At 42.6% G+C, this 21,402-nt stretch overlaps 1 protein-coding gene across 1 annotated transcript in view; it reads right to left on the reverse strand.

Annotated features, from left to right (window-relative positions):
• map3k5 (mitogen-activated protein kinase kinase kinase 5) overlaps positions 1-18,246 on the reverse strand; it is a 62,135-nt gene extending 43,889 nt beyond the window's left edge. The window contains exons 1-2 of the mRNA XM_020455516.2: positions 17,189-18,246; positions 1,461-1,600 (exon numbers count right to left, since the gene is read on the reverse strand). Coding sequence (XP_020311105.1) covers positions 1,461-1,600; positions 17,189-17,603 — 555 coding nt within the window. The 5' untranslated portion in view covers positions 17,604-18,246. The remainder of the gene's footprint in view (positions 1-1,460; positions 1,601-17,188) is intronic.
• Positions 18,247-21,402: the final 3,156 nt, after the last annotated feature.

Consider the following 21,402-nt stretch of genomic DNA (forward strand, 5'->3'; position numbering starts at 1 on the left):
TTAAAGGGCATTATCATAATTTTCACAATTTCACAGTATTATTCCAACCTTGTGTGGAAATGTATCCACTGAACAAAAATTATAAACGCAACATCCATTATAAACGCAATTTCAAAAGATTTTACTGAGTTACAGTTCATATTAGGAAATCAGTCAATTGAAATCAATTCATTAGGCCCTAATCTATGGATTTCACATGACTGGGAATACAGTTGGTCACAGATGGTCACAGATACCTTTACAAAAAGGTAGGGGGGTGGATAAAAAAAGAACAGTCCGTATCTGGTGTGGTCACCATTTGCCTAATGCAGCACAACACATCTCCTTCGCATAGAGTTGATAATGCTGTTGATTGTGGCCTGTGGAATGTTGTCCCACTCCCCTTCAATGGTTGTGCGAAGTTGTTGGATATTGGCGGTAACTGGAACATGCTGTCGTGCATGTCGTTCCAGAGCATCCCAAACATGCTCCATGGGTCTGGTGAGTATGTAGGCCATGGAAGAACTGGTATATTTTCAGCTTCCAGGAATTGTGTACAGATCCTTGCGACATGGGGCCGTGCATTATCATGCTGAAACATGCGTCGATGGCTCCAGATGAACGGCACGTCAATGGGCCTCAGGATCTCGATGTTGGAGGTGGCTTACGGTAGAGAAATTAACATTAAATTCTGTCGCAACTGCTCTGGTGGACGCAGTCAGCATGCCAATTGCACACTCCCTCAACACATGAGAAATCTGAGGCATTGTGTTGTGTGACAACTGCACATTTTGGAGTGTTTTTTTGTGTGTCCCCAGCACAAAGTGCACTTGTGTAATGCTGTTTAGTCAGCATCTTAATATGCCACACCTGTCAAATGGATGGATTATCTTGGCAAAGGAGAAATACTCACCAACAGGGATGTAAATCAATTTGTGCACAAAATTTGAGAGAAATATGCTTTTTGTGCATATGGAAAATTTCTGGGATCTTTTATGTCAGCTCAAGAAACATGGGACTAACACTTTACATGTTGCATTTATATTTTTTTTCAGTATAGATATAACACAGGAAAATCACATTTTTGACTAGACTGGGCCTTTAAATGCCAGGATATGAGTCAGTCTGTCATAAACACATTTCAATGTCGACAACATTCTCTTTTACAAGACTAAAGGGTGAAACAGAGGTAAAGAGGTGCAATGTTAAACCAAATTCTGTGTGTTGATTTTTTTTCTTCAGTCAAAGGCTATTTTTACATAGCCCTAATATCTTATGAAACACACCATATCCTGCCTAGGTGTTAATGCATCTCCCACCAACAAATCACTGATGTGTTTACCTGTCACAACAGCAATGACAGCTATTACATGTTCCCCGCACACTCATATTCTAAATATAGACTGTGACCTTGTGCACATAAAGGCTTAAAAAGTACACAGAGAATAAAAAAGAAAATTAGTGCAAAATGTGCAGTTTACCTGTAGGGACTGTAGTGAGTCGGAGTTGGTGTCACAGTACAGGATGATATTGTTGGCCATGCTGAAGCTCTCCCTCACACCTAGGTGGTAGAACAGGGAGGGCTGGCGGAAAGCGTCCGTCATCTCCACTACAGCTATGTCTGGGAGGGACAGAGTAGGCCTGTTAGTAGTCTTAAAGGCCCAATGTAGTCGTTTTTATCTCCATATCAAACCATTTCTGGGTAACAATTAAGTGCCTTACTGTGATTGTTTTCAATTAAATGGTCAAACAAAAATGGCTTCATAGCAAAGAGCAATTTCTCAAGCAAGATTTTTGCTAGGGCTGTCTAGGAGTGGTCTGAGTGGGGAGGGGAAAACTGAAAACCAGATGTTATTGGCAGAGAGGTTTGGAACTCTTTCTTATTGGTGTATTAACTAATTTACCACCTGGTGATGTCACCAGGCAGGCCAAAAAAATCCAGCCCACCAAAGCAGGCTGAAATTTCAGGCGGTCTTTCCAAACAGCTCTTACACTAAAAAGGCATTATCATAATTTTCACAATTTCACAGTATAATTCCAACCTCATAGTTTGGAAATATATATACAAACAGAGGAAAATCACATTTGACTGCACTGGGCCTTTAACACTGAACAACTGCCTGTAGTATAACATATTTTAAGCCTACAACATCTTGTACTAGTTTCGTCACATTTACCACAGTTTGTTTAGGTTTCATATGAAATCAGATTGATGGGACAATAATGGCCTGTACAGTTGTTTTGGACTGAAGTAGAATATTTAATTTGCCCAAATGGTCTTTTTTAGACCAGACTGTGAGACATCACTAAATCTTCCAACATAAAAGGTCAAAATAACATTGTCTGGTAGGAGGCCTGGGGTGGGGTTCTTCCAGAAGCCCCTCTGGTAGCTCCCACTGACTGATAACTGCACAAACAAAACTGCGCTAGAACTGTGATGCAGTGTTTTGTAATGACAGAGCTCTCTTAACAGACCCACCGCACCTTTTCATGTGCTTCCAAGTTTCCCCTTCCATGTCAACATACACATTACATATAGATTAGTATAGAGCTTTCCATCCCTTCCAATGGAGCGCCCTTTCACTGTAATACCTGGGTTCCAGTCCACTACAAACCCAATGCTATTCTCACTCATTGAGAACCAAACATCCACACAGACAGCCAACACCACAGGGATAATCAAAGCAAACAAGCAAACTATTTTAATGTACATTCTAGTGTGTGTGTGCTGCTGTGTTGTTATGCAAAAACAAGGTCCCAGTGGAGACAGCCTGGCTTGTTTTAGCAAAATGTTCCTTTTCATAGGGCCAGTCCCCCCAGGCAAGAGCGCAGTTCCTCCCACTCAGCAAGGACATGTAAATGCCAACAGGAAGTTGTTTCTTCTTACTGGGTCTTAAAGGCTCTGTTCAGGTCACACACGTTCATTACAACCCGAGAAGAAGTGTTGTACAGTGGGGAGAACAAGTATTTGATACACTACCGATTTAGCAGGTTTTCCTACTTAAAAAGCATGTAGAGGTCTGTAATTTTTATCATAGGTACACTTCAACTGTGAGAGACGGAAAATCACATTGTATGATTTTTAAGTAATTAATTTGCATTTTATTGCATGACATAAGTATTTGATCACCTACCAACCAGTAAGAATTCCGGCTCTCACAGACCTGTTAGTTTTTCTTTAAGAAGCCCCCCTGTTCTCCACTCATTACCTGTATTAACTGCATCTGTATTAACTGCATCCACACACTCAATCAAACAGACTCCAACCTCTCCACAATGGCCAAGACCAGAGAGCTGTGTAAGGACATCAGGGTTCAATTGTAGACCTGCACAAGGCTGGGATGGGCTACAGGACAATAGGCAAGCAGCTTGGTGAGAAGGCAATAACTGTTGGCACAATTATTAGAAAATGGAAGAAGTTCAAGATGACGGTCAATCACCCTCGGTCTGGGACTCCATGCAAGATCTCACCTCGTGGGGCATCAATGATCATGAGGAAGGTGAGGGATCAGCCCAGAACTACACGGCTACTACACAAGAGATCTGGGACCACAGTCTCAAAGAAAACCATTAGTAACACACTACCCGTCATGGATTAAAATCCTGCAGCGCACGCAAGGTCCCCCTGCTCAAGCCAGCGCATGTCCAGGCCCATCTGAAGTTTGCCAATGAGCATTGGGATGATCCAGAGGAGGAATGGGAGAAGGTCATGTGGTCTGATGAGACAAAAATAGGACTTTTTCATCTAAACTCCACTCGCCGTGTTTGGAGGAAGAAGAAGGATGAGTACAACCCCAAGAACACCATCCCAACCGTGAAGCATGGAGGTGGAAAAATCATTCTTTGGGGATACTTTGAGGGGAGGATGGATGGGGCCATGTATCGCAAGATCTTGGCCAACAACCTCCTTCCCTCAGTAAGAGCATTGAAGATGGGTCGTGGCTGGGTCTTCCAGCATGACAACGACCCGAAACACACAGCCAGGGCAACTAAGGAGTGGCTGGTGTAAAGCACTGCATCGCAGTGCTAGCGGTGCCACTACATATCCGGGTTTCGATCCCGGGCTGTGTCGCAGCAGGCCGTGACCGGGAGACCCATAAGGCGGCCTACAATTTGCCCAGCATCGTCCGGGTTAGGGGAGGGTTTGGCCGGACGGGATGTCCCTGTCCCATCGTGTTCTAGCGACTCCTGTCGCGGGCCGGGCGCATGCACACTCACACGGTCGCCAGTTGTACGGTGTTTCCTCCAACACATTAGTGTGGCTGGCTTCCGGGTTAAGCGAGCACTGTGTCAAGAAGCAGTGCGGCTTGGCAGGGTCGTGTTTCGGAGGATGCATGGCTCTCGACCTTTGCCTCTCCCGAGTCCGTCCGGGAGTTGCAGTGATAGGACAAGACTGTAACTACCAATTAGATATCACGAAAATGGGGTAAAAAAATAAATAATATATATAAACAATGATATGTGCCTCCACAGAGGTTGACCTTTCAAGTGAGCACTTAAATCCCCTTAATTAGCCATCACTGAGACAACAGTTCCCTCTAAACTGCGTGCGTGCATGCGCGGGCACAGAAGAAAAATCAGAGCCCACGGAGAGAAGCATGAGATTTTCCCTGTTAGTTAACACTATCAAGGTTTCCCTTTACTGTGGCAATTGTGATCAAATCAACGCAATATTAGGCACTTTCAGTGCAACATACCAAAACAAAACAAACTATGAAAGACATTTTGTTGTAGGCAGAAAGCATCTGAGTAGGATTCTACTGTGCACGACTCAGCCTGCACTCTACACAGACCGACTCAGCCTGTACTCTACTTAGACCGACTCAGCCTGTACTCTACACAGACTGTGCGGCATAACCAATCAGAGCTGCAGTAGGCCTAAATGCAAATAGACCATTGCCAAATATGGATCTGTGCCATTTACTTGAATTGGAGTGCTGTGATCATGAGTAGATGAGCTTGTTTTGAGATCAAAGCAAGAGCTGCATGTAGCCGCATGTGCATATTTTGTTCATATCCTTTGCTAGTTAGTGAGTTACGAGCCCAGTTATAGATCATTTGAAGTCAGCAATAGGGGAGTGATTGCTTCCTACAAGAGCACAAAATGTGTGCATTTCCTGACATCTTTCAAAAGCTAGTCAGGTAAAGAGCTTTTTCTTTTGTCTTAAAGGGGCAATGTTAAAGGCAGAGGGTAGCTTAATTTGTCTGATTCTCCGCAATAATGTTAAGTGGACAAGTGGATAAACAGGCTAATGTCAAGCCCTGCATGTTTTTTTCAAAAGTCTCATGGAATGTAGGCCTACATTGAACACCACACATTATCTGCTACTGTAGGCTGAATGATATAACAGCTATTTCCATGTTAAAATGTTATGGGATGCATTTTCTCCATTGTTGTTGATGGTAGGCCACTCTGGTAGGCCTACATTATGATCAAATAGCCACAGTAGCCAACTTGGCCACTGTTAAAACTGCAACTTAAAGTCGGTACAGCCTCAGTGTTCACAGTAAACGTAAAATTAAAGGGACTATTGCTTGAGACGGAGTCCCTGTTTACAGACATATGCAATAGGAAATAAAACGATAATTGTTATGCTGAAGACAATACAGATCATGCAAAAGATCAGAGACTGCTGATGTACAGTGAGTATGAATACTGGATGAGGTCAAATGGCAGCATCTCCTCATTCCAGATAGTACAGGCTTGCTGTTGAATAATATATTATGGGACTCATTTATCCACTAGCAGAGGAGCCCCCATCAATATTACATTTGAGAGATGTGTTAATGTGAAAAGACCAGAGAACTGCTGTCACGTCCTGACCTTAGTTCCTTTGTTAGGTCTCTATTTTGGTTTGGTCAGGGCGTGAGTTGGGGTGGGCATTCTATGTTTTGTGTTCTATGTTTTGGCCTGGTATGGTTCCCAATCAGAGGCAGCTGGCAATCGTTGTCTCTGATTGAGAACCATACTTAGGCAGCCTGTTTTCCCACTATGGGTTGTGGGTAGTTATTTTCTGTTTAGTGCGTGTTGCACCTGACGGAGCTGTTTCGGTTGTGCCTTTTGTTACTTTGTTATCTAGTGTTCAGTTATATTTAATAACATGTCGAACACACACCACGCTGCACCTTGGTCCTCACCTTCTTCCACCAACGACGGCCGTTACAACTGCAAATGTTTGATACCAGTAGTGGAGGCATCCATCTGTGTAGAAGTTAGAACGTCACAGACACTTCTATGAGGAAACGGGTGGGGTACATACCGCGCTATCCTTGGAAGCCTCTGCCTTGTATAGGATTAGGTATGAGCCAGGGGAAAATATTAGCTTACATAGGGCAGGGCTTATATGAATGATGCTTTAGGTGGAAAATGTACACATTTGGAAAATGTGGTAGACGCAGAGAATGAGAGTCTTGTGCTAGAGAGTAAGAGGAGACATGAGTGGCCTCTTTGACTTAAGAGCTCCTCAGCTCTCAGCTGACAACACTGAGGTGTCTGGCGAGGCATGATGCAGTACTGTACACTTGACTGCATTATGCACATTTGTACTGGCATTTTGTTTTAAAAGTATGGTTTAAAGAGTGCTGGGATATGAGAGACTTGATAGAAAATATTGATTTTGAGTTTAGGGAATAGATGCAGCATCAATGGGTTATAAGTGTTAGTGGTGATACACTAGCCAATTATCAACAGCCAACTCTCGAAACATGAATAGCTGGTGATAAACAACTCTGTAGGCCATGTACGCAAGTCCTTGTTTTTCTGTTGTATTTGAATCCTCAAAACAAGGTTGGAAGTAGAACACCTGAGTCTCTCAACTGTGACACACGAGCGGTCATAATCTGCCACCCCCTTTGTTGGCACTGCCCATTTTGCAGTGCCAACAAAGGGGGTGGCACATCTCCCCCACTGCTGATCTTTTCCAAAGAACAGAACAGTGAACAACAAAACAGAAGGAGGAAATGGGTCTCTGGGAATAGCGGAGGAACATTGTGTGAGTTCTTGGTGCCCTTGCCTTTTACTGAGTACTATTCTCTGACGTCTATCCATTTACTGACAGAAAAAAAAGAAGTTTCATTTCCCTTCTCAGAACAACGCACAGACACAACAATGGGTGAGGACAGACTGCAGCTCTTTTTCATACTCTGTGTCCTCAACTATTCCTTGAACTTGACAGCCACCGCTGCAGTCGTGACTCCCGGTAATACGGCGTTGAATATATCTGAGACCGATGCTCTTCTTTTCACTAAGCACATTTACTGATACTTATTCTGACGAACAACACTAAATCATTCAGAGAACCCCCCCCCCCAAAAAAAAATCTCCAATAAATCACAACAAACATTGCTGCTGCTTTGTCAATTACGTAGACCCATTTTAAACCCCTTGCCTGTTGTTCGTAAACACACAGAGAGAGTGGTCAGTCACCGCTGGCTTGACTAGGCTATGCCTATACAACAAATGAGGTGGGTGAAAAACCTAAACAAGATAGAAGTAGGCTAATATACGTTCTGATTGCTTTCGAATCCAGTTTATACCTCCTACTGATGGAATCGCTATTTTACCTCTGTAGGAGTGTTACTGGTCAATCAGAAAAAGGGCAGAGGGATTCGATTCCCTCTTTTACTCCATGCCAAAGAGTGTGCCCACCTAGCAGTTGTCTGGGTGACGAAGAATCATGTACTATCAATCCATGGACTTATGCAAACACTTGCATGAATACTTAAGTCTTGAATTCTCATGAAATTCTCACATTCACAGAGCTTTCATTAAAAATATTAAAAATATATAAAAAACAGGCCAGACAATGTGTATAATTTCCTCTTCAAAGCCTCAAAAACACATACAGTTCAAGTCGGAAGTTTACATTCACCTTAGCCAAATACATTTAAACAGTTCCTGACATTTAATCCTAGTAAAAATGCCCTGTTTTTAGGTCAGTTAGGATCACCACTTTATTTTAGAATGTGAGATGAATAGTTGTCACGATTGTCGTTGGAATGAGGTGAGGACCAAAGCGCAGCATGGTAAGTGTTAATCATATATTTATTAAACCGAGAACGCTAAACAAAATAACAAAGGCGAAATGAAACAGTTCTGAAAGGTGACATACACATAACAGAAAATAACTACCCACAAAACCCATGTGGGCAAGAGCTACCTAAGTATGGTTCTCAATCAGAGACAACGACAGACAGCTGTCCCTGATTGAGAACCATACCCGGCCAAAAACAAAGAAATACAAAAACATAGAAAAAAGAACATAGAATGTCCACCCCTAGTCACACCTTGGCCTAACCAAAATGGAGAATAAAAAGCCTCTCTATGGCCAGGGCGTGACAATTTTAGAGAGAACGATTTATTTCAGCTTTTATTTCTTTCATCACATTCCCAGTGGGTCAGAAATGTACATACACTTTATTCGTTTTGGTAGCATTGCCTTTAAAATTGTTGCGGGTAGCCTTCCACAAGATTCCCACAATAAGTTGCGTGAATTTTGGCTCATTCCTCCTGACACGCTTTTTCAGTTCTGCCCACAAATTTTCTATAGGATTGAGGTCAGGGTTTTGTGATGGCCACTCCAATACCTTGACTTTGTTGTCCTTAAGCCATTTTGCCACAACTTTGGAAGTAAACTTGTGGTCAATGTTAATTTGGAAGACCCATTTGGGACCAAGCTTGAACTTCCTGACTGATGTCTTGAGATGTTGCTTCAATATACCCACATAAATTTCCTACCTCATGATGCCATCTATTTTGTGAAGTGCACCAGTCCCTCCTGCAGCAAAGCACACCCACAACATGATGCTGCCACCCCAGTGCTTCACGGTTGGGATGGTTTTCTTCGGCTTGCAAGCCTCCCCTTTTTCCTCCAAACAAAACAATGGTCATTATGGTCAAACAGTTCTATTTTTGTTTCATCAGAACAGAGGACATTTCTACAAAAAGTATGATATTTGTCCCCATGTGCAGTTGCAAACCGTAGTCTGGCTTTTTAATGGCGGTTTTGGAGCAGTGGTTCCTTCCTTGCTGAGCGGCCTTTCAGGTTATGTCGATATAGGATTAGTTTTACTGTGGATATAGATACTTTTGTACCTGTTTCCTCCAGCATCTTCACAATGTCCTCTCCTGTTGTTCTGGGATTGATTTGCACTTTTCACACCAAAGTACGTTCATCTCTAGGAGACAACACGTCTCCTCCCTGAGCGGTATGATGGCTGCGTGGTCCCATGGTGTTTATACTTGCGTACTATTGTTTGTACAGATGAACGTGGTACCTTCAAGCGTTTGGAAATTGCTCCCAAGGATGAACCAGACTTGTGGATGTCTACATTTTTTTTCCTGAGGTCTTGGCTGATTCCTTTTGATTTTAGCCTATCAGGAGCTTCTAAAGCCATGACATCATTTTCTGGAATTTTCCAAACTGTTTAAAGGCACAGTCAACTTAGTGTATGTAAACTTCTGACCCACTGGAATTGTGATACAGTGAATTATAAGTCAAATAATCTGTCTGTAAACAATTGTTGGAAAAATGATTTGTGTCATCCACAAAGTAGATGTCCTAACCGACTTGCCAAAACGAGTTTCAATGACTCCAACCTAAGTAAACTTCCGACTTCAACTGCATATACTCTCAGTGACCAGTTTATTAGGTACACCACCCCGTTCACGAAAATGTTTATCTCCTACAGACAGTCACGTGGCTGTGGCTTGCTACATAAAGCAGGCAGACAGGCATTGAGGTATTCAGTTACTGTTTGATTGAACGTTAGAATGGGCAAAACAGGTGACCTAAGTGACTTTGAGCGTGGTATGATCGACGGTGCCAGGCGCGCCGGTTCCTGTATCTCAGAAACGCCCGGCCTCCTGGGCTTTTTCACGCACAACAGTCTTTAGGATTTACCGAGAATGGTGCGACAAACAAAAAACATCCAGTCAGCAGCAGTCCTGTGGGCGAAAACAGCTAGTTGATGAGAGAGGTCAAAGGAGAATGGCAAGAGTTGTGCAAGCGAACAGGCGGGCCACAAACAAACAGCACAATACAACAGTGGTGTGCAGAATGGCATCTCGGAACGCACAACTCGTCGGTCCTTGTCGACCACACTGGTTTCTACTCCTATCAGCTAAAAACAAGAAGAAGCGGCTTTTAGTGGACACGTGATCACCAACACTGGACAATTGAGGAGTGGAAAAACATTGCCTGGTCCTAGAGGCAAAGGGGGGTCTGACCTGGTACTAAATGGGTGTACCTAATAAACTGCGTGTCTTCATGTATGCAAATGTTGACATGCAAGAAAAACTGTAAGAGTAACGTTACATTCCCATATTTAATTTATATTTTGAAGATCTCAAGCGTATCCCCCCCTAAAAATCCTGTAGCTGTACTTCAAGCATATCTTTTTACCACCCACAGTGAATAAATGCCAGCGAGACATACACAAGATGAGAACACTTGAGAATGTAATTATTTCAGATTGTAGTAAGAAAATTCTCAGGCCTTTGTTGAGAATTTCAGCAGTTGGCGTCGCGCCATTGTGGATGGACGATTGAATGACTGAAGCTTAATCATTCATTTCTCAACACATTCTGCTCAGTGATAATCCATCTATCCATTATCAAACTATGACGGTGTTGAGTGAAGACATCACTGTCTATGTACTGTGTACTTTCCCCTTATCACTCAGGAGGAAAGAGGGGAGTGTACTAGCGCGCCAGTGTCATGGATTTCCCTGGAGCTCAGCCGCACTGAGGAGGACGCAGGACGGAACAACCCCATAGTGGAAGAATGACGGTCCCTAGTCTCCACTGGAAGTGAATGTTTCCCAAGACCGCAGTTTTCTTTTCCCCAAAGATGCAATAGGACCTTGTGTCTGATAATGACCGTGCTCAAAGGGGCCAGTGGTGACTTAAGCGCAGAGAAATGTGAACGTCCGCTGCCAAAATTCCAAAAACAGCAGAGTTCTTGGAGACCTTTATCTGCAGTGTGCTCCGTTCACATTCCATTATGTTTCCCTGCAGTCAAATTGAAGGGGAATTGAAGAGGGAACTACCAGTGCATCACGATGTCCTACAATCAGCCAAGAAAAATCTATGGGACTAATAATCAATTCACACAAGCATCCAGTGTTGCTAGCTGCTTCCAGGAAGCAATTTAAGCACTCAGACGTGTATTGTTATTTTCAGATCAGGTTTGTTGGCCCATGAAACCAAACCAGTTAAAAGAGGCTTAAGTGCCCAAATTAGGTTCAGTGTTGTTATGCAAAAACAATGGAAGGAATAAGACACCGTGTTGGTGTTTAAATTGAGCATGTCGTGCCTGATTCTAGAAATAAACCCAGCCATAAGAAAGAATGCAGGGGACCTTTACAATGGTTAATAAGCTGGTGGGAAGCCTTGCCCAAAAAGAAGAAATACTACATTATTTTTTAGAAATGAGCGCAATATGCAGGAAAGAGACAAACCCCAGCTCTGACTGGAAAGGAGAGTAACTTGTCAGTAGCACCAGGGCCTTCGGTAGAAGGAATCCTCGGCATCTGGTAGTTTAGTTTCTGTTCACACTAGCATATTTCAGAGAGTGAGTAGTGAGTGCCATGGCCCAAGGGGAAAGTGTAAGAACAGAATGTGAATTGATCTCATCCAATCTCACAAACACAAGGAGCTGCCTGGTCCCTACAGTGCCAGTTGCCAAGATTGGCCTTATACTTCCTGTTTGGCCTCTTGTTAAAGAAACAAACTAAACAGAACTTGTTTTTAACAAGGGCACTTTATGTCTCAACGTAATTCCATTTAACATGAAGGATACTAATATACAAAGTGATCACCTGGCAATAAAGAAATACAGCACCAAGATACCTTTGTGAGGTCACGCAATAGTCTCACCCTGCCAACATCAACAGGTCATAACTACTCCCTTGCCCTACTGCCAACTGCTGCTGGCAAATGTGACACCACATACCCAAACTGCAGATAAAACCTGACAGAGTGCTTTGGTCAACCAACACTCTACACCACTCTATTTTTCTGAGGAAAACATGGATTTTTGTTCTCTTCCTTTCCAGTAAAGACTATATTTCCTGGTTGGTGATCCAATTTCTCCTGACCTAATGCTTTCTGACCCACATGGGCAGCCAGCGTACACATGAACATGGATAAACAACTTAGTAGACAACCAATAGGAGCAGAGAGTGACAGCTGCCAGCCAGCCTTCAGGTCAGAGTGCATGTGGGATTTTGTGGTGGAATCATTTGACAGGGAAAACAATGCTGAATGTGGTGTGTGTAGGCCTATCCTGTAATGTTGAGTGACTGATAACCTTTGAATCCAGTATATACTCTATAGATACTTCTCCAGAATAGAATTCTCTATCAAAGGACACACTCTTGACTATACATTCAATCTTTTGTCTCATGTGATACCACCTCGTTTGGGGAGAGTTGTTCCTTCCAGGTGACCTCTACTGTACATCACAACAGTTTGACTGTTTCCTTTATGACAGCCTCCAGTGATATGGTGCTGATGTTCAGTACTTCATTTAGGGACCAACTGAAATGAGGAGAGACTCTGGGTGAAACATCCAGGCTTTCTTCTCCAGAGATTTACATGGTAGGATTTGGGATGTCATGGATACAGACTCTCAAAAGGACAAACATTCGAGCAACTGAATGGAACACACACTGGGTCCCTGGTGTGAGAAGACACTGTGTACAGGCTTGTCGTCTAGTTCGCACAGTCAGACAGCCAATGGTTCAGTTCAGCCCACAGCGGAGCCACTTTAGCTGAGGGGTAAACAAACACTTACACCAAGGTAATACTGTTCTCGGAATCACCATGGACTCTTAAACACTATTGTCCTCCATCCAAATTACACAGACATGTGGTATAATGATCAACCATGACGGTACTTTCCTGCATGCCATAGCTATGGCTTATACTGCTTCCCGGCACAGTTACAGGTGGTAGTCAGCGCAAGAGAGTTGTCCTTTGGGGACCAACATTTAGTAAAGGCAAAGCAATATCCATTTATTTGGATCAATATTTATCCATCATCCATTTAAAACCATGACCCCTTTTTTAACAGTGGCCTACACCACTGGCTCACTTCATTAGGATGGATGTGTGCTTTGACCTTTATCTATTGAGCTGATGGGGTTAGGTCAATAGCCACTGCTGTGTTTACTCAGCGAGGTCACAACATGTGAACATTTTATATGGATCTGAACAGCTGTTTGATGTACTGTGAAAATGTGCTTCCACCTGCACATTGCTGATGCACTTATTTACATGTTATGTGAATGCTCCCTTCTTATGAGGTAAGCACTGTCATTCAGAATGTGGTAGTTCAACTCTTCCAAATAAGGAGTAAAGCGGACAAGCCTCTAGTTCATTGTATACAAAAGCTAGAGTTTTGTTCTCGTTTCTTGTTTTCCATGATTCCATCCCTAACATGTCCTGTTGTAGGAACACGATAAAGAAGTTGGCAATCTTTAAGAAGCTTCTGTCAGTCATCTCAATAAAGCTTGTGTTCATTTAACAAATACAAAAGGGGTTTCTGGGAACTGCTTTCCACCTCCCATTTGAATTATACTGAAAATCCACAGAGGCCCTGTGGAAAATAGCCAAACCAAAAAAAAAGGGGGAAAATTGAGTTCTGTTTACACAACCAACAATGTTTTGACAACCGACAATCCTTTAAGCTATGATGTCAGCTAAGTCTATACAACACGGGTGTTTTAACATTTACTTCACTGAGAAAATGCCCTATTGTATTATGGAATATTACCATGGAGAATATGTCATTAGTGTTATTACTGTGTATTTTATGCGTGTCAGGGATACAACTGCATTAGCTATATACAGTTGCGGCCAAAAATATTGGCACCCCTTTCTTAAATAATTCCCTATTTCTTCTAAATTAAGTTGACTTTAAAAAAAAAAAGTTTGGTCACCACACAATATTATTAGATTTTCAAGATTGCAGAACCAATTAAATTTTTGTAAACTTAAGTATACTTAAGTATACGATTTGAATTTACAAAATAAAGAACAAAAATAATTGGCTCCACAGAACTAGTACTTGGTTGCACAGCATTTGGCCAAGATAATTGCAGACAAACGGTTCTTGTCAATGAGCCTGCTGCACCTTTCTTTTTTTCCCCTCTTGAATTTTTTTTTTTACCCCCTTTTCTCCCCAATTTCGTGGTATCCAATTGTTAGTAGTTACTATCTTGTCTCATCGCTACAACCCCCGTACGGGCTCGGGAGAGACGAAGGTCGAAAGCCATGCGTCCTCCGAAACACAACCCAACCAAGCCGCACTGCTTCTTAACACAGCGAGCATCCAACCCGGAAGCCAGCCGCACCAATGTGTTGGAGGAAACACCGTGCACCTGGCGACCTGGTCAGTGTGCACTGCGCCCGGCCCACACAGGAGTCGCTAGTGCGCGATGAGACAAGGATATCCCTACCGGCCAAACCCTCCCAAACCCGGATGACGCTGGGCCAATTGTACGTCGCCCCATGGTCCTGTCGCGGCCGGCTGCGACAGAGCCTGGGCTCCAACCCAGAGTCTCTGGTGGCACAGCTAGCACTGCGATGCAGCGCCTTCGACCACTGCGCCACTCGGGAGGCCCCTGCTGCACCTTTCTACTGGTAATTTGGACCACTCTTAAGCAGCAAACTGCTGTGCTTAAGGGGAGACCTCCACCAACTGCTGTTTTCAGCTCTCGCCATAGGTTTTGGATATGTTTCAGATCTGGACTCTTTGCTGGCCTCTCCAGAACATGCAAGCATCTCTTCTGGGGCAGCAGATAGCCTAGCAGGTAAGAGAGTTGGGCCAGTAACTGAAAGGTTCGAATCCCAGAGCTGACTAGGTGAAGAATCTGCCGATGTGCCTTTGAGCAAGGCACTTTACCCTAATTGCTCCTGTAATTTGGATAAGAACATCTGCTAAGTGATTCAAATAAAATAAATGTCTTCTTGAACCATTTCTGGGTGCTTTTTGATGTGTGTTTTGGGTTGTTGTCCCGCTGGAAGACCAACAACCTTTAATGGTTCCCCATTTTTTGGACACTAGTTTTAACATTGGACTCCAAATTACCTAATAATCTGCTGTTTCATGATGCCTTGCGCAAGTTCAATGCCCTCAGTACCAGAGCAGCAAAGCAACCCCACAGCATTATCAAACCTTCCAAATATTTGATTGTAGGGAGGGTGTTTTTTTCATTGAATACTTTAGTCATCAGTAAACACAGTGCTGATCTGTATTGCCAAAGAGCTATACTTTTGTTTAATTGGTCCACAGAACATTTCCCCCAGGATTTAGGTTTGTTTAGGTGGGTTTCTGAGAAGTTCAATCAGGATTTATTGTGTCTCTTTCAGCAGTGGGTTCTCCTATATTTACCAATGACCAAATTAAGCATTCAACGAAAAGAACACCCACCGTAAAATCAAACATGGGGAAGGTTTGATAATGCTGTGAGGTTGCTTTTCTGCCTCTTGTACTGGGGGGCATTAAATGTGTGCAAGACATCATGAAATCAGGAGATTGATTATCAAGGTGTTTTAGAGTGCAATGTTCAACCCGCTGTCCAAAAACATTGTATCTGTTGATGGTCGGGGGTTTTCCAGCAAGTCAACAACCCCAAACGCAGATCGAAAGCACCCTGGAATGGTTCAAGAGGGGGAAAAAGACTGTTGGTCAGCAAAGAGCACAGATCTGAATCACACCCATAACCTATGGTGAAAACAGCAGTCGGTGGAGGGAAAAAATATAGCAGTTTTCTGCTGAAGAGTGGGTCAAATAGCCAGTAGAAACGTGCAGCAAGTCCATTGATGGCTACAATAAGCATTTGTTGGCAGTTATTTTGGCCAAAGACCTTGCAACCAAGTACTAGCTCCGGGGTGCCAATAATCTTATCCATGCCATGTCTTTACAAAAATAAAAATGGTTCTGCGATGTTGAAAATTCAATAACAAGGTGTGGAGACAAAAAAAGAGCAATTATTTCAATTTATTTGAGAAGAAATTGAAAATTATCCCCCAAAAAGTGCAAGGGCGCCAATATATCTGGCCGCAACTATACAACTTCAATGTCTCTGCAACATGGTTTGAATAATTTATAGTATGTCCCTCATCATCTCCCATCCTGTATTTCAAACCTTGAGAGTTGGCAAATAGCGTTATAGTTGACCGTACAGTGGACCATAAAATCGACCACGGTACAACATCCAGGTCATCAGCTGCTATTCATATGAAGGAGTGATCCTTGCAAACACACAGTAATACTCATTTTGAAAATCTGATTTTTAAGAAACCCCACTAGGCAACAACACATTTCCATTTGGGTTGAAGGGAACCGTTTTAGATATATGGGCAACGGAGGAAAAGTGCTTTAGTCAAAAGGTTCAGTTCACTTCTGGAGTCTAATGGAAACTCAAACCCCTGCTCATACTTACCAGAACAATCCATGACGCTCAGGAGGCTCACTTCAGGAGGCACATTTGTGGAGCAAATTAGGCATTCCCCCATTGAGTCTATTCAGTGCTCTATGTGTTCCAGATGAACACAAATGGGTAGGCTATAGGCTATGTAGTGGAAAGAAATATGGCAACTGGGGAGGTTAATGTACGGCTTCTAAGCCATGACATGTAAAAATGTTTTCTGCAGTTTTCTGTGTGCTGCTCACGGCAACCACCATGGAAGCCCCATTAGAGCAAGTGGTGTGGCATGTGGATTAATGTGCACCGTAGCCCAATTCCCACCCACAGGAATGTTTATTGAACAGTAGTGAACCTGTTATACCTTTGGTAAATACACTACCGGTCAAATGTTTTAGAACACCTACTCATTCAAAAGTGTCAAAGAGTTGAAGAATCTCAAATATAGACTATATTTTCATTTGTCTAACTCTTTTTTTGGTTACTACATGATTCCATATGTGTTATTTCGTAGTTTTGATGTCTTCAATATCATTCTACAATGTAGAAAATAGTACAAATAAAGAAAAACCCTTGAATGAGTAGGTGTTCTAAAACGTTTGACCTTATATGAATATCCCCTATGTCATGTGTTGAAGGCTGGGATTTGATGTCTGTGGGTTGATTTGGATGAAAAGACAGTGACAAAAGTAAATATGGTTTGGTTCTGATAGTTTGAGTGCAACATATTCAATAACCCACCTCATGCACTCTGTATGTCATCATCACCTCTTACCTGCATTATAGAACTGGTCAAGCACACACGTCTCCCCAAAATCGATCTTTCCAAAATGTATTATTTCTAGTTGACTTCCCACGGACTCGCACGCGTCTTTCAGGCAATGCAGGGCCATGTTCTCTGCGGTGTGCAGTTGAGTGAGCTCGCTGTTGACGACATATGCCACGGTGACGGCCCTGCTTTTACATTTCCCCGTAGATAACAAGCAGCCACTGTCCATCGGACAGCTCAGGATACTCGGACTGATGCTTCCGCTGACCACAGAGTCGTGCCAGAATGTCCCAGCGGCGGGGATGGGGTCACCACAGCCTCTCTCTTCCCGGGAGCCAGCAGATCCCCCGCGGGCACCCTCTGTGTTCGAGCCAGGACTGGAAGAGGGGACCGACAAGGAAATCCCTTCATCTTGACTCATTGTTTTTCAAAGTCTGTTTTGGTTGACAATCCCTCTGTGTTGTTATGGATGCTCCGTTGCCCAACATCTCCATACACCCAAAGTCAACATTACGCACGTTTCCTCACATACATTCTATACAAAAGGCACGCAAGGAAAATGTCCTTACTATTTGAAGGTATTTCAACACAGGTAAACAACAGTCTGGTGATATGGGTCAACCTCCTGTAAATTCATTCCTGGTTTCGCATGATATTGTGCGATCTGCAATGATCATGAACCAAGATAGTGCGTACTACCACCATTGAAAGACACCGTTACTGTGAAGTCACGACACATAGGCTACGCATATACAGCTAAAGATCCTATGGAAAGTACCAGTTACCACTCAATTGCGACATTCTTGCGCGTCGCCAGATCGACTCCACTTAGTTTCCGAAGTTGCGCACTAACACAGGTTTCAATCGTTACAAATCCCACATGAGCTTGTTTTCGGTTGATCCATCGCCCTAGAAAGCAGATCTGGGTTGCTGTCCAAATCTGTGCAGCCGCGCAATGAATAGCCTATCATCTACAAACCATCCCCATAGAATAATGAATACCAATGCGAATATTATGTCCAGTCCCTGGACCCTGCCCTATTTCCACTACTATCTTTCCTGCACAGGCTCATGCACACTAGCCTGCAGTTGAGCCTTGTTTACGGGGCGGTGACATGACCATATTTGGAACAGTTGGAGCGTATTTCCCCTTAAAGCGACAGTCTGCTATTTTCCAGTAAGAAAATATTTCCAGTAATTTTAACTGATGAATCATATTCCTTGATGTTGAGTAGAAGAGGCTGGTGGGAGGAGCTATTGGAGGACGGGCTCATTGTAATGGAATGAACGGAATCAATGGAATGGTGCAAAACCCAAAAAATGTAATGGAAACAACTTGTTTGACTCAATTCCATTGATTCCATTAAAACCATTACAATGAGCCCCTCCTCCTATTGCTACTCCCACCAGCCTTCTCTGAATTGGAGGTACATGACTTAAAAATAGACCTACCCTAACTATATTCAGTTGTCATCCATCAAATGTTCATGTTTTTGTTGTCATATGGGTACTGTAAACAAATTGTAGTTTCAAATCATAAAACAAGCACAACGCTGTTCTAATGGAATGTCATTACTGTTTCATTTTGAATTATTTCACCTTTATTTAACCAGGTAGGCCAGTTGAGAACAAGTTCTCATTTACAATTGCGACCTGGCCAAGATAAAGCAAAGCAGTGCGACACAAACAACAACAGAGGTACATATGGAATAAACAAGCGTACAGTGAATAACATAATAGAAAAAAGTCTATGTAGTGTGTGCAAATGGCATGAGGAGGTAAGGCAATAAATAGGCCATAGTAGCAAAGTAATTATAATTTAGCAAATTAACATAGGAGTGACAGATGTGCAGATGATGATGTGCAAGTAGAAATACTGGTGTGCAAAAGAGCAAAAAAGTAAAACATTTTTTTTTACAGATGGGCTGTGTACAGCTGCAGCGATTGGTTGACTGCTCAGATAGCTGATGTTTAAAGTTAATGACGGTGATATAAGTCTCAAACTCCAGCGATTTTTGCCATTTGTTCCAGTCATTGGCAGCAGAGAACTGGAAGGAAAGAAGGCCAAATTAGGTGTTGGCTTTTGGGATGACCAGTGAGATATACCTGCTGGAGTGCGTGCTACGGGTGGGTGTTGTTATCGTGACCAGTGAGCTGAGATAAGACAGAGCTTTAGTCAAGTGCTACAGTATTTGCATTGTATGTGAACATTACACTTGCTCCATTGTTTATGTTTTGTTGGTGGCCCACTCTTTGATGGTATGTACATCTTACAGTGTGGCTTTAAAGAGACAACAACATGGTCATACAGTACCAGTCAAAAGTGTGGACACACCTACTCATTCCAGGGGTTTTCTTTATTTTTAAAAACTATTTCCTACATTGTAGAATAATAGTGAAGACATCAAAACTATGAAATAACACATATGGAATCGTGTAGTAACCAAAAAAGTGTTAAACAAATCCAAATATGTTATATTTGAGATTCTTCAAAGTAACCACCCTTTGCCTTGATGACAGCTTTACACACTCTTGGCATTCTCTCAACCAGCTTCACCTGGAATATTCTTCCAACAGTCTTGAAGGATTTCCCACATATGCTGAGCACTTGTTGGCTGCTTTTCCTTCAATCTGCGGTCCAACTCATCTCAAACCATCTCAATTGGGTTGAGGTCAGGTGATTGTGGAGGCCAGGTCATCTGATGCAGCACTCCATCACTCTCCTTCTTGGTCAAATAGCCCTTACACAGCCTGGAGGTGTGTTAGGTCATTGTCCTGTTGAAAAACAAATGATAGTCCCCCTAAATGCAAAATAGTTGGGATGGCGTTTAGCTGCAGAATGCTGTGGTAGCCATGCTGGTTAAGTGTGCCTTGAATTCTAAATAAATCACTGACAGTCTCACCAGCAAAGCACCCCAACACCATCACACCTCCTCCTCCATGCTTCACGGTGGGAACCACACATGCAGAGATCATCGGTTCACCTACTCTGTTCCTCACAAAGACACTGTAGATGGAACCAAAAATCTCAAATTTGGACAGATTTCCTCCAGTCTAATGCCCATTGCTCGTGTTTCTTGGAAGAAGTCTCTTCTTCTTATTGGTGTCCTTTAGTAGTGTTTGATTTTCAGCAATTTGACCATGAAGGCCTGATTCACGCACTGTCGTCTGAACAGTTGATGTTGAGATGTGTCTGTTACTTCAACTCTGTGAAGCATTTATTTGGTCTGCAATTTCTGAGGTTGGGAACTCTAATGAACTTATCCTCTGCAGCAGAGGTAACTCTGGGTCTTCCTTTCCCGTGGTGGTCCTCATGAGAGCTAGTTTCATCATAGCGCTTGATTGTTTCTGCAACTGCACTTGAAGAAACTTTCAAAGTTCTTGAAATGTTTTGTATTGACTGACCTTCATGTCTTAAAGTAATGATGGACTGTCATTTCTCTTAGCTTATTTGAGCTGTTCTTGCCGTAATATGGACTTGGTCTTTTACCAAATAGGGCTTATGTATCTTCTGTATACCACCCATACCTTGTCACAACACAACTGATTGGCTCAAATGCATTAAGAAGTAAACAAATTCCACAAATGTACTTTAACAAGGCACACCTGTTAATTGAAATGCATTCCAGGTGACTACCTCATGAAGCTGGTTGAGAGAATGCCAAGAGTGTGCAAAGCTGTAATCAAGGTAAAGGGTGGTTCCTTTGAGGAATCTAAAATATCATATTTATTTTGATTTGTTTAACAGTTTTTTATTTACTACATGATTATATTATTCTACAATGTAGAAAATAGTAAAAAATAAAGAAATACCCTGGAATGAGTTGGTGTGTCCAAACTTTTGACTGGTACTGTACATGTTGCCCCTACCCCTTTGTCCCGACCTTTGGAGAATAGGCCCTCTTCATCATTTTGGGAAATTCCTAATTAACATCACCTGAAACCTACATGTTACATTATGTAATAATAGTACTAAACGCTCCGAGAGCTGTTTACAGCATGCAGGGTTTCAATGATTTGCAACTTATCTCAGAATGAACATAGGCCTATAACTCAGATGAAAGTTTTTGATGTTTAGGCTAATTACATAAATCACAAACAGGTCCCAGAGGCTTCATAACACTGGGATCCGTAGAGCAACCACTTGGCTCCCAAGGACTCATACCATGATATAGACTATCTATATATTGTATAGATAACCTATTCAATAATCTCAACTA

This window comes from Oncorhynchus kisutch, linkage group LG21 (genome assembly GCF_002021735.2).
Source record: "Oncorhynchus kisutch isolate 150728-3 linkage group LG21, Okis_V2, whole genome shotgun sequence".
Lineage (NCBI taxonomy): Eukaryota > Metazoa > Chordata > Actinopteri > Salmoniformes > Salmonidae > Oncorhynchus > Oncorhynchus kisutch.